Source organism: Peromyscus eremicus, chromosome 10 (assembly GCF_949786415.1).
Source record: "Peromyscus eremicus chromosome 10, PerEre_H2_v1, whole genome shotgun sequence".
In the NCBI taxonomy this organism is placed as follows: Eukaryota; Metazoa; Chordata; class Mammalia; order Rodentia; family Cricetidae; genus Peromyscus; species Peromyscus eremicus.
In genome coordinates this window covers 30,037,412-30,053,943 of record NC_081426.1, presented here as the reverse complement: position 1 = coordinate 30,053,943, position 16,532 = coordinate 30,037,412, and the positions used below count along the sequence as shown (strand labels likewise).

The following is a 16,532-nucleotide window of genomic DNA, read 5'->3' as shown; positions in this document are numbered from 1 at the left end:
GTACTGAGATGGCGGGGCAGGGTGTTCCTTTCCCTGGCCTCAGTTCCCTTGTGTGTCTATATTGAGATATCAAAGATTCCAAACTAGGTTTCCCAGGCCCTTGTTAGGGCTCCAGGGAGCTACATATCCCACCATGGGGTGCCTCTGTGGGGTGCAGCACACCAAACCTCAGGGCATTGGGTAGCTTTCAGTTGACCTGCAGAGCAAACTGTCACCACTAAATCTCAGGCTTAGCTGGGCAGTGGCGCATGCCTTTAATCCCAGCACTTGGGAGACAGAGGCAGCTGGATCTCTGTGAGTTTGAGGCCAGCCTGGTCTACAGAGTGAGTTCTAGGTCAGTCAGATGCATAGAAAGCTCTTGTCTCATAAAACAAACAAAATCCTCACAAACCCCTGGGCTCAAGGATGTCAGAGGCCTGGCCCCGGCCTGGATGCTCTGTGTACCTCCCCGTGACAGACATTTATGGCCTCCTCAGATAAGCCTTGGTTCTGTGGGCTCCAACCCCAGTCTGCCTTCAGTTCACACTGGCGACTTGCCCCAGCCTGGTCTCTGGGCTGTGAATGGCGTCCTTCCTCTCCAGAGACCAGGGGCCTGTCAGGATCCTGATCTGTGGTCTGAGCCGCTGTCCTCTCTTCTCCTTCCAGAAAAAGCTCCCTGTGTTGCTTCTGGGTCACTCAGCGGACCTGCGGCCCGGCGAGTTTGTGGTGGCCATTGGCAGCCCCTTTGCCCTGCAGAACACTGTGACAACGGGCATTGTCAGCACTGCCCAGCGGGATGGCAAGGAGCTGGGCCTCCGGGACTCAGACATGGACTATATCCAGACAGATGCCATCATCAATGTGAGTCCTGTGGGCAAGGCTGACCTCAGTGACCTCTGACCAGCTTGTTCCCTGTCCCATCCAACAGCACACCATTATCTAGGAATGCCTTTCATTATCTCATGTAGAGCATTCACCCAGTGACTGCCTCCAAGAGACGGGCCACCTTGGACAGCTGCAGAGATGGGGGTGGCCCAGTCACACCTTTGGAAGGTCTTAGTCTGCCCCACACAGCTTGACTTTACTAGGATTAAGGTGATGTTGGATGGCACCACTACATTCACACAGCCCCAAGCCTGGGTGCCTTGGTATGTACTCCTGTGCGTGCCATGACTGGTTGCTGGAGTCATTCATGTCTGTAGAGACTACCAAACCTCAGACACTAGCAGCTGGTGAGTTGTGGAGACACAGAAGTGCATGGTTTGTGCAGAGACCCAGAGGGTCAGAGAGACAGCTGCCTGCTGATGCCTGTGGGTTGAACACCAAGGCAGTGGAAGTCAATTCTGGTGGCCCATCTTGTCACCGGCTGGAGTCAGTGATGGGGAAAGAGCTTGGGGGACCATCAGGGGGTTCATGGCACAGCTAATACAGTGTTTCCCCCTTTTCAGTATGGGAACTCCGGAGGACCCCTGGTGAACCTGGTAAGTGTCCGCTAAAGTGGAGTGTCTGGTTTTCTGAGGCACAGGCTAGAGGTAGGGACAAGGCCCTTGGTCCTTGGTCCAGAGGTCAGCAGTGTTGCTGGGTTGGAGGCCCAGGAAGACCTAAGCACCAGGCCTGTGCTACCTGGAACCCTCAGGGACAACTGAAAACAGCTGCCAGGCTGGGACCGTGTGTCCTGGGTGGCACTGGGCAATAGGGGCACAGATCAGGCTCCTGCTACTCTGGGCTTAGCTGTCCTCAGTTATGATTTAGGGTGAGAGGAGAGACCATCCCCATGAGCTATGTTATCTTCCCTTCGAGAGTCGGGCTCAGCTTCATCCTGGCTGAGATTTTTCCAGAATAGGGCAGGAGGTTCAGCTTGGACCCCAGACTCTGAAGACTTAGTACAGCCTGTCTCAAGGAAACTTATCCGTAGAGTGGCTGGTGTCCAGACTTGATGGGCCCACGTGCTCCAGGACTACCTGAGGAGGCTCTGAAGGGATACAGGCCCCGCCACTGAGACAGACCAGGGAGGGTTTCCTGGAGACGGGAGCGTTTAGTGAGGGTGTGGAGATGAAGGGATAGGTGGGGGGAGGGAATGCCAAGGAAAAGACATAGCACATGGGACACTACCAGGGTGGGAGAAGACAGCAGTGGGGCACTTCATGGGCTGGGGCTGTGTCTAGCTGGCACTTAGGCCACTTGGGTAGGTGGCCGTCTCTTTCCCATTCAGTATTTTCCAGGCAAAGCTGTTGAGGGAGAGAGGCCCATGTGGTAGGACCTAGCTTAAGCTTCTGCCCTAGGCCACAGAGAGCTTCCCTGACAAGCTGGTAGTGCCCTGGCCGGGTTGTCTAGGGAAAACGTCCAGCAGGCCTCCCATGTCCAGGCAGCTTTTGGGAGGGGTCCTGCCCAGGAGTGGGTCCCGTTGACTGGGCCAGCTCCTTCTGTTGGCACTGGCCCCATGAAGCTGGGCAGGGTGGGAACCGAGCTCAAAACAGATTACACAGGCTGCTGCCCTGGCCCCACTCACTGGTCTCTGCTTTCAAAAGGAAGGGATAGAAGGGGTCCAGGTCTCTGATGGGAGTAGATGGTGTTCTAGGTGCTGTGGGCACTGCCTCCCTCCTAGGGCAGAGGGGCAGGGGCTAGTAGAGCAGGCTCAACCCGATAACTTCCCCAAAGCCTTCTCCGGGGTAGAACAGAAGTTCCCAGGACTTGGAAGTTACACAGGGTGGGGGTAGTGTCACTGACCCCAATGTGACCTAGAGAGCCATCTTTCCAGGGTAGCTGGGGGCTGCTTGGGGCATCTCAGTGGGGCACCGATGGCTGGCTCTGCCTCTGGAAAGAGTGCCCTCACACCCAGCTCAGAGCAGTTGGTGGTTTGCCTGCACACCCCCGAGTAACCTCCACACTCTGCTCACCCTTCTCAGGATGGTGAGGTCATCGGCATCAACACACTCAAGGTTGCAGCTGGCATCTCCTTTGCCATCCCCTCGGATCGCATCACCCGCTTCCTCTCCGAGTTCCAAAACAAGCACGTGAAAGGTAAAGAACTCATTAGGGGGCAGGTAAGGCAGGGCCCCCCAGGACGAGGTCCAGCCCAGCTCAGGTTAGCCAGGGCCCATCTGCAGGGGCTACCTAAGCCATGTTTACCCCTAGACTAGGTCCTTCATCATTCCCAAACCAGGAGACCCCAGAGTATCTCATCCCCAGCCTCTCTTAGGGCCTTCCTCTATGCCTCTCACTCAGCTCATGGCCACATTCACCCCCTGCTCCTCCAGACAATTTCTTCCCAGGTCCCACCATCCAAACTTGGACTCCTGGGACTCTTCTTAGTTGGCAGAAAATAGTGTTTTCTTCCTGCTGTCCTCCTGTCCACCCACCCATCCATCCACCTTTCATCTACCCACACATCCAACCCTCCATCTATGACTTCATCTATTTACCCATTCCCCAATCTACCCATTCATCTGTGTGCCAATCCACCCATCCATTCTATTTACTGTTCCTTCCATTCATCCATTTGCCTATTTATCCACTCACCTACCCACTCAGCTATTTACCGCCAATTCATCCATCCATCCATCAACCTATCTACCACTCTACCCACTAATCTATACATTCATTCGCCTGCCCATTTATCTTCCCATCTATCCATCCATCAATTTATACATTCACCCACTCATTCATTTATCCATCCATTCATTCAGCCAGCCAGCCATTTACTATCTACTCACTTGTTCATTTATTTATCTATACATCCATTCATCTACCCATCCACCTACCTTCCCATTCACTCATTCACCCATCCACCAGTCTACCCATTCATCTGTCCATCATTATATCCATTTATCCATCTATCTACATGTCCACTCACTCCTCTGTTCCCCCCTAATCTGCTCACAAATCTACCTATTCATTAATTTAACCAATCATCCTCTTACCCTTCCTTCTATCTACTCATCTACTTGTACACACACCCAGTCATTCATCCATTCTCTCACACATCCACCCATCCATTCATGCATCCATCAATCCACCCATCCATGGATTCATCAATCCATTCATCCACCTATCCTTCTTCCTCCTATCCATTTATGCTTCCACCCATTCATCTATGTTTCCACCCATTCATCTACGCATCCCTAAGTACTCTTTTCAGCCTGTACAGTCAGCCTAGTAGGGTATCTTCTGTTCCAAGGGAACAAAGGCAAAGAACCCAGTCCTTGGGAGTCACCTCCTGCCAGCCCCTATCCCCTCATTCCAGTTGAAACAGGCATTTCTGGTCCCTCTTGCCCTTTTGGGTGGCCATCTGCATCCCTCTAGGGAGAGGACTTGCCAAGGACAAGGCGGCTTTCCAAGTGAGAGCATGCTAATCTTTTTAGTTAGTGATCATGGCCACTGTCCAGAAAAGGGCCCCACTTCTGCTCTCAGGCTCCTGGTGGCCCTCACCCTCCCATTTTCAGCCCAGTGAGCTGCCAATTGCTGTATCCCCCCCACCCCCACCAGCTCCTGCTGCCCATACCCTCTCACACTGCCTCCCTGTCTCCCCCTAGTCCTCTCACCAGCACCGCACTGAGAGCAGGGGCCTTCCTCCTGCCTGCCCCTCCCTTTGCGGCCCTGCGAGCCACACACATGGACCCCAGTACAGCAGAGACCGGTCCCATGGAGAACTGCAATTGAGGAGCCTTGTTCTGTTCCGAGTGGCCCTGTGTGAAGATGACAGGAACAGACAGAGCCTGTCTCTCCCAAGAATTCGAGGCACCTCTGGTGAACAATGGGAACTAGCCATCTTTTCCCTCTGCTGCTAGGAAGCTCAGAACTAGCCCAGGGTTCTACCTCGGCTCCGTTGGTAGCCTTGGCCCTTTGTCTAGTGACCAGGGCTTTCCAGTTTATCCTATTTATGGGATCGGAGCTCCATCCACATAGACCGGCCTGTGGATGACTGTGGTGCTGGACATGGCCCAGTGGCCTCCTGTCCCCTCATTCCCACTTTCACTCTCAGATAAGAACTCACTGGGGCCCGATCTGCTCCTCTGTTGGAGAGCAATTGTCCTAGTCACAAGTGTCCAGTCACTTACCCTGGGTTCTGGGGAAATGCTCACCCCATCCCTACCTAAGGACAGTATCTACCACCTGACGGTCTGACAAGGCTTAGCTAAGTGGAGTCTGTTGATTTAAAGTCCTTCTGAAATTTGTGCTTATTTATGCTTTTCCTTTTTGAAATAAAAACATTGGATGACCTGAACCCAGCTAATCTAAGTTCTTTAACACGTTACTTTTACTAAATCAGGGAAGCATCGAGTACATCTCTTTTCTCATCCAGGGCTTAGTGCAGGGGCCTCTGGGGGTTTTCAGATTCCTGAGTGACCAGAGCAGTACTGTTTAGGGGAGCTGTCCCCTTGGCTGTGAGCCAGGAGCTTCAGGGTGACAGGAGAGGCAGGCAATGGGCAAAGCACACCCCTACCTCCGCAGGTCACAGATTCCCTTTGGGGAGCTCCCATGTTTGGAGTCCAGATGAGGAGGTGGGTGGGCCTAGGGAGTACATGGGATCCGCCATGTACAGAAGCAGGGGCTGGAGAGGAGCTTGGGCTGGGCCCTGAGCCACTGGCAGCAATTTTGCTTCTCTGCATCCTTCCGGGAACAGCTCTGGGAACCTTGACAACTGGGGATGGGCTAGCCTTGGACCCAGAGGTCTGTCCTAACCTCAGCTCCTTCCCAAGGCTGGGCAGTCACAGCAAGTGTATGAGTGGCTGGGCTGCCCTGCCTGCTCATAAGTGTGCACACAGCCCTCTGAGCCTTCCCTCTAGCGGGGAGGGAAACCTAGCGGACCTTGGAATGATATGACTTGTGGATGATGGGCCTGGGTAGGAAAAATGGGGAGCAGAGGAGCTCAGGAGATGGGGACATGCCTATCCCAGTTGTGGGCAGTGCAGGAGAGCCCAACATTCCTGGAGGCCAGTCTGTGGGGGTGGTACTGAGGAGATTTCAGAGCAGGGGACCGACATGGGCTAGGTATCGCGGGGCCTTGGGGAAGGAGTAATGGTAAGTAGGACACATTGGCTGTTGGGTGGGGGTCAGTGGCTGAGAGGAGGCAAAGGGACATCAGGGGATAGCCACCTTCTCACGGTTGAGTCAGGCTTTGTTCGAAGGTTTACCAAACAAGACACCAGTTTACCAAAAGGCAAGAGGCGGTATCGGAGCCAGGGAGAGGCTTATGTGCTGAAGGGGAGGGGACCAAATGCTGAGGAGCTGACATCGACAGCTGGCTGGGTGTCTGTCCCCGACCTGGGAGAAATCACAGACAAGCCAAGGGCAGCTCCCTTATCGATATTCCTGAGACACGGGGGCTCACACTGGACCTCCAACATTCCAAGGACTACAGCTCTGCAGAGCACCGGCTGTGGAGACCCTCTGCTCCTCAACTCTCCTTGCCGCCACTCTCCCTGTCTAGAGACTGCATCTCTGCACCCTCATTGAGCTCTTCATGGTCTTTCAGTCTATAGTATTGATTCTTGGCTATTTTTTTTTTTCAGAGTCTTCCTATGTTGATCTCTGGAACTCTCCAGAGCTTCAGGTGTCAGGGTCTATACCTCTTTGGTGGCTCTCTGGAACTCTCAGCTCCCTTTGGGGCTACAGCTCTGAGCTTTGGATGGCAGGGTCTATAGCTCTCAGTGGCTCTCTGGAACTCTCCTTGCTGCTGCCAACCGGGCTGGGAGCTTGGGGTTTTCTGTCTGCTTTTTGTGCAACCAGTTGACAAAAAATCAGAAGTAGGCAAAAGACCAGTCAGTAAGAAGCCTTTATAGGGGCTGAGGGATGTGTCCTTATATAGCTAGAAAGAGCATGGTAGGATTCTACCAATCACAGTACCGCTTCCTGTCCACCAATCACAAGCCTCTCATGAGCGCAGCCGCTTTTCTGCCCATCACAAGTAGCTTGTGATGGACAGCTCCCGCAGTCACCAGGGAGGTGCCGCCCCACCCCACCCCTGAACTTGTTGAAGACTGCTGCCGCCAGGGCTGAGGCATCTGTGGACAGGGTTGTGCGGAGGTCACCAAGGCTTCTCGAGGCTGGAGTGAGGCATCCCAGAACTGTCTGGAGCTGGACTGGCGGGAGTGAGACTTCCTCCGGGCTCCAGAGGCAGCTGTGGTGGCAGAGGTTCTTGCAGCTGGAGTGGAGGCCCCGCCCCCACCCCCAAGGACTGTGGGGTGTGCACAACAGCCATATGGGCCGCCAAAGAAGGCTTTGCTTGGCTTATAGCCCCTGTTCAAGGCTGTGGGGCGAAAGGGCCTGTCAGCTGTCATTCCAGCGACCGAATGACCTTCTCCTAAACGCTTACCCTGTATAAAGAAGGAAGAAACCAGAATCATTAAGATCTGCTTACACTAAGGAACCCGTATGGGAATAATGTCATCTGTGTCCCCTGCTTACCCTCAGGGGCAGGCGCCCTCCAACCTGTCTCGGAATGTGTGAAGCCCCTGGCTGGACCTTTGCCCTTGACACTGTTTGGAGGGTGTGTGTGACAGTGACCAGAACGGCTTAGTGGTACATACCGTAGCCACTGCTCTCTAGGTCCAGAACATTCTCAGGTACCCTCCTTTCTCTATCTTGGGATTCTGTTGCTGATGCTCACTAAAGTGGGGGATACTTGGGGGGCAAAGTGAAGATTCCCACCAGTGCTCCTCTCTTTCCAGTTGGGCTGCACGTGCCTTACGGAAGTGATTTTTCCCACAGAGACTGGGCAGGATGGAAGGCTGACAGATACAATTGCCCCAGCCTTAGAGTCAACAGAGGCCCACCCCTGCTCCACACCCACGGAAAGCTGAAGCTTTGTGCTTTTTAAACGTGGCCTTAGGCTCCAGGCTGAGTGGAGGTGTCAAAGGAGCGGCATCTTGGATACCCAGTCTCGGGCTTTATCCTGTCCTGATGCAGGTTCCTGGATTTAGGTGGCATCCACAGTGAAGCCCTGTACTCCCCGCCTCACCTCCTGGCCTCTTCTTGTTCTTACATGAGCTGAATGTACAAGTGTTTATGGAACATCACATGAGTTATTAGAGGCACTGTACTGAAACCCCACCTGCTGATCCCTCAGTTAAGGGCACCCCCTCATCTTCCCTGAGTCCTATGCCCTTCTGCCATCCATCTGCAAGTCCCTAGACCCTCCCTCCTGGGTAGATCTGCATTGGCCCCACAAATACTCCATCACCCAGCATCACCAACCACCAGAGCCTAGCTCACTATGGTGCTACTCCAGCCACACCACAGACCCTCCCACCGGCCTCAGAACTCCAGCCGCATGCGTCTGTGATTCAGGTAGAATCCAGAGCCCTTCCAGCCCTACTCCCCAGGGCATTGTCGCTATTTGCTCTGGATAATGGATTATTCCGGCACCATCTTCTCAAAGGACTTTCCTTTTTCCACCCAAGTGGCTTCCCAACTTTACCACAAATTAAGCTGTTCACTCTTGTCCCAGTGTCACATGGCTTCGCGCCTGTGGCTCTCCCAAGAAGTCCTGAGGTCAGATGCTCTGAGCCCTCCCATTCCCTGTTCCTCGTTATCTCTGGGCTCCTTTGTTCCAGAAACAGGTGAGAATCAGCTTTTCGATCTCTATGGAAGAAAATCAAAAGCCTGATGGTATTTCTATTGGAGCCACAATGTGTCTGTCAAAGACTTTGTGGGGGATTGGCATTTTAACAGTGTTGCACCCTCAGATCCGGGATCACAGCATCTGGCTTCTCAGTGTATGTTATACTGAGTATACAGTTTACTGGCCAATTTCTGATGGCCTGCTACCAGAATCTACAAGCAAATTTGACTTTGGTATGTTGAATACTTGATAACTCAGGGGTTCTAGTAGTTTCTTAATAGATTTCACTGGGTTTTTTTTATTGTAGATGATTGTGTGGTCTATGAATAAAGATAGTCCTTTCATTTTCTATCTGAATGGCCCAACCTCATTCCCCAAATTGACTAAAATGTTGAATAAAGTTTTTGGGAATGTCCTTCCTTGTCCAGTCCCCACAGAAAGAGGCATTCAGTCTCATGCCAGTAGGCATACTGCTGGCTAAAGTTATTATTTTTATTTTTATTTTTATTTTTATTTTTATTTTTATTTTTAATCAAGTTGAAAAGCTTCCCTTCTGTTTCTGGATTCTCATAGGCACACAATGTGAGATTTTGCCCAGTGCTTTCTGTGTGTCTGCTTAGGTCACAGTATGGTTTTTTCCCTCTTCTAGTGTATAATATAACTCACATTTGCTGATTCATATTTTTTTAAGTATTGGGGACTGAATCCAGGTCAAATCCAAGGTAGGTAAGTGTTCTACCATTGAGTCATATTCCCAGCCCTCTTCTAACTTTATTTTGAGTCAGGGTTTCAGTACATCACCCAGGTTGGCCTTGAACTTGCTTTGTACCTCAGGCAGGTCTTGAACTTGCCACTGTCCTGGCTCAGCCTCTGGAGTAGCTGGGGTGACAGACCTATGCCACTAGGTCAGGCTGATCTTTTAATGTTAAACCATCCTGTGAATTCCTGGACTAAATCTCGAAACTGTGATGGGTTATATATTTGGTGTGTTGGATCTGATTTGCTGTAAGCCTTTGGAGCAGTTTTGTCCCTATCAAGACAAGAGGTTGTTGACATAGTTTCTGGGTTTGGTCAGGAGACACCAGGGTCACTTTGAGTCCCCTGGAGGCATCTGCAGAACCTGGGCTGTTTCTTCTTAAACTACTGGTTTCAGCAGGGATGTCATCTGGATCTGAGCTCTTTGTGGGAAGATTTTTTAACCACTCATCAACTTCTTTACTAGATGGAGGGCTTCCGGCCATTCATTTCTTCTTGAATGGACGTAAGCGTTTGGGGCTTTCCAGACCCTCAGTGGTGGAATGCATGGCTACCAAGCACTGGATAGCTCCTCTAGCAGCCTTGTGAGGTCTGAGAGTCTACAGGTGACACCTAGTCTCTAATTCTTGACATTGGTAACGATCTGTCTTTTCCTCATGATCACACTGGGTAAGGATTTATCTACTTTGTTGATTTCAGAGGATTGGCTTTGGGTTCATTTCTATCTCTGCTGGGCTGTTTTGTGGCTTGTTGGTTCATAGTCTTGTCTTCTGCTTCCTTTGAGTTTCGTCTGCTACCTTTTTCTTGTTTTTAAAAGGAATCAGAAGCCACTGGTTTGAGACTTTCCATTTTAAATTAAAAAATATTATTGGGGCTAGAAAGATGGCACAGCAGTTAAAAGTACTCACTGATCTTGCAGAGGACCTGGGTTCAGTTCCCAGCACCCATATGGCAGCTGTAACTCCATTTCCAGGGGATCTGATGCCCTCTTCTGGGCCTCCGTGGGCATTGCACACACGTGATGCACATAATATACACAAAGTACTCATGTATATAAAACAAAAATAAGTAAATCTCTTTAAAATTTGTATTATTGCCACAGGAGGGGGGTGCATGCCATGGCATGCATGTAGAGGTTCAGAGGAAAATTTTGTGGGGTCAGATCTCATCTTCTGTCTTTATATGGGTTCTGGGGATCAAGATCAAGTCACCAGGCTTGTACCACAAACACCTTTACCTGCTGAGCCATCCTGCCTGCCTGAGTCCTTTTTTCCTGACATGGGTGTTTAGTTGTGTTCGTTCTTTGCTTCTGAGAACAGCCTCTGTGCCCTGGAAGTTTTAGTTAGGAATATTTTCACTGATGTAGTTGAAAATATTCTCTCATTTCTCCTTCTGCTCTCATCTCTGAAAACGGCTTCTTGTCACTTCCTATGCATTTGGGTTCCACAGACTCTTCCTACTGTTGATTTCTGGTTTAATTCCACCGTGTCCAGGGAATTTTAGTGAAATGAAAACTTGAAATGTGTCAAGCCTTGCCTTGGGTTCCGAACCTTTCCAATGGTTTCACCACTAGAACATCAGGGGTGGGAGCAGGGAAGTGGGGGAGGAGAGGTTTGGGGAGGCCCTTGAGAACCGTATCTCACTGTGACCAGTGCTCTCTGGGCATCATCACGTGACATTGCATGTACAGAGAGGGCAGAGAGAGATATGAGTTCCTGCCCCAGTAAGGACACTGGGGCATCAACAGTGGGGAAGCTGGAGAAGCTGGAGTGAGGAAGGAGCTCAGCTGGGGGCAAAGGTGAGGGGTCAGATGAAGGGTCAGGGGGGACTGAAGCCACCTGCCGGGAGCAGATTAGAGCCAGATATGTCTCAGCTCCAGAGAGCAGTCAGAAGGACAGGGTAGCCCCAGGCCCCTGCTCATAAGCAAAATTGCTCCTGGTTTCCCATCCTACTGAGTCTCCTGTAGGTTCCCTTCTCAAGGGCAGTGACCTTGTAGCCCATGTAGCTTAACTGAACCCACTGTGTTCCATTTCCAGACTGGAAGAAGCGCTTCATTGGCATCCGGATGCGGACCATCACGCCAAGGTAAATGCCACTGGTGACATCCCTCTGTCCCGTCCTCCCATGAACCCCTTCCATATACTGACCACTGTGCCCCGCTGCTGGCAGGTGCTAGAGGGGTCAGACCCACTACCACTGCCCAATGGATTCCTTTGCTCCTTCACAACTCTATTCAGATGCCCCTTTCCTCCAGGAAGCCTCCAGAATTTGCTTCCTGGGGTTTCCATAATAAGTAATTAAAAGTGGGTGGTTTAAAAACAACCAAAATATATTACTTGAGAGCTCTGGAGGCCAGAGACTGAAGTCCCACAGGCCCCACTCTCTGAGGTTCCAGGGTGCGTCCTTTCTGTGTCTCCTGACTCCTCCTGGCTGTGGGCACTGCTCCACCCTGTGTGAACCCCAAACTGCCAGTCACTGGGTATAAGAGCTGCCCAGATCCATGACTTTATCTCAAGATCCCTGACCAACTAGGGTGGCAGAGACCTTGTTTCCAAACATGGTCATGTTCTGAGGTCCTAGTGGACATGTCTCCATCCCCACAGGCCACTCATGTAGAAGAGCCTCCTCTCTTTGTACAGCCCACTTTCCTTTAGCACTGTGGTGCCCCACAGTGTTGGAATGGCCTGTCAGGCATCCTTCCCACCCTGCCGGCCACTTTGACTGTGAGTTCTAAGGAGGTGGCTGTGTTCCCACCCACCTCTTGGCTCTGTCTGGCCCCGGTAGAGGTTCAGAACAGGGCAGCTGCCTGGAAATACAGGATGAAAGTGATAAAGGAGGGAGTTGGGGGGGAGGGAGGGGGAAAAGTCCAGCCCAGGGTATTGAAAGAAGCTACACTACATTGTGACGTTCTGGGGCTAACTCGGGGATATCCACTAACCACCCCAACTCACTCTTCCTGCTTCAGTAGCTGTCAATCTAGGGAGCAAACTGTAAACGATCTACACTTACGACTAGTATACCAACTCACCTTTTAATTGTCTGCTTCCCCAACCATCCGTCCACTTACCATCTGTCCAGTCTTCTCCGTCCACTCCATGTCTGAATCATTCCCCACCTTTCCACCCAGAGCCTTCTGTCCATCCACCCACCCATCTGCACTCCCTCTGCCACCCTTTAGGACCTGTCCGCCCCTCTAGCTGTCCCCTTTCCACACTCGTAGCCAGTTGTGACCACTAAACAGCCCCAGCTCATGGGGCTCAGGGTGCTCTTAGAGCCCACAGGAGGCTGTTTGTGTGGCTTGGGTAGTGGCAGAAAGGGGCAGCCACATGCCAGGGAGCTGGGCTGGAGACAGCGGCTGACACAAAACTGCCTTTCCAGTTTGGTGGAGGAACTGAAGGCCGCCAACCCAGACTTTCCAGCGGTCAGCAGCGGGATCTATGTGCAAGAGGTCGTTCCCAACTCACCTTCTCAGAGGTATGCTCCGCCAGACATGGGGGAGGTGTGTGCTGGGGCCTGGGCTGGGCCTCCTCACCGACCTTACGTGACCTGCAAGTTCCTGGCAAGGAACTGTGGAGTTTGGCCTCTCTGCTGAGCCATGGGAGGGATGAACTGTCCCTGAGAGCATTGGCCACGCCTGTCCTTGGAGCAGAGGGATCTCTCCTTTACGAAGCAGAGGCTGAAGAGTCTCTGCTTGGGCCAAAAGCTGTCTCCAAGCCTCCCTCTCTTCAGAAGGAGCTGGGGCCTCAGTTTTCATATCTGTAGAAAGGACATGGTTCTGCAGACTCCCCATCCCAGAGACTTTGTCATGGCAAAATGAGATAAAGTCTTTGCTTTTTAAGAACTACAGAAATGTTAGATACAGACCTGTTATGGTGGCACAAGCCTGTACCCTCAGTATTTGGGAGAGAGAAGGATTAGGAGTTCAAAGCCAGCCTCAGCTAGATAGAAACCCAGCCTAAGCCACATGGGACCCTGTCTCAAAAAAAAAAAAATCCAAACAAACAAAGCAATGTTAAGTATTGGGACACCACAAGTTGAGGCCATGTGTCCCATGTGATCATGTCCTGGCATCCTGGCTTCTATCTCATCCATGCCATGATGGGTAGGTCGTATCAGTGGCTTTGAACTGTGGCTCTTGGATCTAAGGGGCCCCATTGGCAAGTAGACTGCTGTGGGGAGGTGGCCCTACTCCTCCTTCTGGAGTTTGAACATCACTGGCCACCATATGCCACTAGCTTTCCATTGGTGTGTTATTTCTCAAAATTATTTTGTATGTGCATGCTGAGGGTCTTTCTCCTGGTTGGCAGAGGAGGCATCCAAGATGGCGACATCATCGTCAAAGTCAATGGGCGCCCCTTGGTGGACTCCAGTGAGCTGCAGGAGGCAGTCCTGAATGAGTCCCCACTCCTGTTGGAGGTGCGGCGGGGGAATGATGACCTCCTCTTCAGCATCGCCCCTGAGGTGGTGATGTGAGGCTACCTTCCTCCAGTGCCATGCCAAAGCCTACAGAAGGCGGAATCCCAATCTTCATGAGATCAGGACAAAGCACTGCTGTGGTCCTCAGCAGGGTCAGCAGGCTTCTCTCTGAGTCCAAGACTGGGCCTAACCAGAAGTCTGTATCTCAGCCTTGACTCTGAATTCCAGTTCCAATGGAGGAAGCACAGTGTCCCCTGGACCAAACGCTCCTGGTGTCATCTTCTGAGTTCTCTGAATTTAGAAACTCCTAGAAACTTCCCTGGAAGTCTGCCCTTCCCCCAGCTTCCCGCCTCTCCCCTCAGGAAGGCCCGCCTGCCTGACTCCCATCCCACCTCCCTTACATCCCAGTGCCTAGACCTCTTCCCTCACAAGTGCTTTCCTGACCCCATCTGGTTTCCATCTGCCTCAGCACCCCCTCATGGTAAGACAGGGGCTGCTTGCCCTGCCACCTGGCATCCCTGGGAGGCAGGCCCTACAGCTGTCCTCTGGAGAATCCAGGGTCCTGACCCGGAGCAGGTAAATGCCCCTCACTGCTGAGCCGAGCCCTGTGCTGGCCCAGGCAGCCGGGAAGCAGAGTGTCATGATCACACAGTCTCCGATCCTGAGAGCTCATTCTCCCAAGGTGACCATGTGGTGGCCGAAGAGGGAGCTGGCACCTGCCTGAGGTGCAAGGACTGAGCCACTTCACCTCTGCATGCAGTTCTGGGTACGCCAGCCATCTCTGAAGACTGCCACCCAGCAGCCAGCAGGCTCCCGAGGGCACCTTGGTTCTCCCTAGTGTTTCAAGTGTATTTGTGAGCTTTGCTGTAAAATTACCCCCACTCCCCGGGTTGCTTGTACTGTATGTTTCTCTACTGTACGAAATTAAAGTTTACAAGCACATGGCTGTCAGCCAGAGAGGTGTTTACACACACACACACACACACACACACACACACACACACACACACACACACCGCCCTTGGCCGGGGTCTTCCTGGGGCTCCACACCTAGTATCTGGTGCCAATCTGAGACCTGTAATCGGCCTTTCCGGGTTTATGCAGTATCAACCATGAGTGGCATGGAACACACCAGATCCCAGGGCTGCCTGATGCTGTGGGCAGCCTTAAGTCGGGCCTCTGGGGACCGTCCCTTCGCATCCAGCCTTGAGGTTTTACCTTTCCCTCCTGACACTAGCCAGCTGCTGGCTGCTGTGGCAGACATCAGCGGTTAGAAGGGCATGTGGCCCCCAGCGAGTACCCAAGCCCTTCCATGCATACTCGGCCATGTGGCTGAGCTATCTCTGCTCTCCCTCTCTATTTTCTTTCTGTTCACAAATGTTACCCATAGCCCACAGTGGCTGGGAGCAGGACACAGTCCGAATTTTCCAAGAGGAGATTCTCAGAAGGGCTTGGTGTAGGGCTGTGGGGCAGGAGACCCACCACCATGCTGTTCTGTACCATTGAGTTCAGAAGGATCTGGGACCTTCTAGCTCAACCTGCACACAAGGGCAGGGTCTGCACAGCTGTATGACTCAGGCTGCTTCATTAGCATAATCTGCAGGCCTTTTGAGTCACCCACTCTAGGGCTCTTTTTCCCCAGCCTCAGACATCCGGAGCAGCATCAGTGTCTTGTCCTGGGACCCCCTGGAGACAGATGTCCTCATTTTTGCCAGCTGTGGAGGCTGGCTGGCTGTGTGCTGTGTGACTAACTAGAAGGGAAGGTGGGGGTCTACTTCTGTGCCCAGGCGGAAAGGACTAGAAAGGGGCAACAAGTAACGTTGTAAGGTGAGCAGCTGCTGACCCACCTGCCACCCTCTCGGCTTTGAGACACAGGCACAGGTTACCACAGCATGGCTGTACCAACATCTCCCAATCCCTTTGCCATATCCTGCCTTAGTCGCCCATTGGCTACCCGCTTCCGTCCACCCCTTGTCCCAGTACATCCACCACTAGCATCTTCTGAGAGACCAGACCTGGCTTCACAGCTGGGTAGTCCACGCAGTGTCTGCTTCTCCCAGCATGCCTTCCTCTCTATGTTCCCACCTTGCTGGACCAAACCCAGTAGGGCCTGTTTGCGTCTGTGGAGAACCTGACATGAAGACACCACGGGTCACCATAAACATTTCAGATCCTGTGTTCTGCTGTCCATGCCATGTGTTAGTACCTTCCACGTGGTGGACAGAAGCACGACTTCCCTCAATGTCCATTCCCACCCCCACTGGGGCAGGCTTTGTCACCCCAGCTGAGTCCTCCTTCCTAGGCCCTGACCACCCTCTCTCAGACACCAATTCAGCCAAACTGTGCTGTCCTGAGTCTGTCTGGACCCCTATTGGCTCTAGCAATGGGACCCCACAAGCCCCCTTGGGCCTCCCAACAGCCTGACCCAGTACAAGGTGGTATGGATACCTCAGTTTCCCCAGCTGTAAAATGAAATTAACACTATTGTCCTGAATGAAAAGGCACACAGGGGTGTCTGGGCTCCAAAGTGCCCCCCAAAACTGTCTCCTCTCTTCCTGTTCCTACCTGACTGCTCTCTTCTCTGGCCTCTGGTTGACTTTATATGAAATGGGAGGCTGAAGGTGGAGTTTCTGAGCTGACTGTCTGGATTCTGACCCACTGGCCTTCAGCTCTGAGCTATGGTATTCAGTGAGGTCATGGTCACACAACTCACACCCTCAGAGATGACCAGGAACTCTTAGAGAGGGCTCACCAAATGCTGGGGTCCAGCCCCCACACCCCAGGGCCCTGCGTGGGTGGCCATAGCAGCCCCTTCCTC

General features: G+C 52.4%; 1 protein-coding gene across 2 annotated transcripts in view; it reads left to right on the top strand.

The window, feature by feature from the left end:
* The window catches only part of Htra3 (HtrA serine peptidase 3), a 28,393-nt gene extending 14,548 nt beyond the window's left edge, over positions 1 to 13,845 (top strand). The window contains exons 4-9 of one of the 2 annotated variants that reach the window (XM_059275753.1): positions 646 to 840; positions 1,428 to 1,460; positions 2,886 to 3,000; positions 11,335 to 11,383; positions 12,677 to 12,772; positions 13,606 to 13,845. In XM_059275753.1, coding sequence (XP_059131736.1) covers positions 646 to 840; positions 1,428 to 1,460; positions 2,886 to 3,000; positions 11,335 to 11,383; positions 12,677 to 12,772; positions 13,606 to 13,771 — 654 coding nt within the window. In that variant the 3' untranslated portion in view covers positions 13,772 to 13,845. Of the gene's footprint in view, positions 1 to 645; positions 841 to 1,427; positions 1,461 to 2,885; positions 3,001 to 4,511; positions 5,204 to 11,334; positions 11,384 to 12,676; positions 12,773 to 13,605 lie in introns of those variants that run through there. The other variant, XM_059275754.1, reaches the window with a different exon arrangement.
* The last annotated feature ends 2,687 nt before the right edge of the window (positions 13,846 to 16,532 follow it).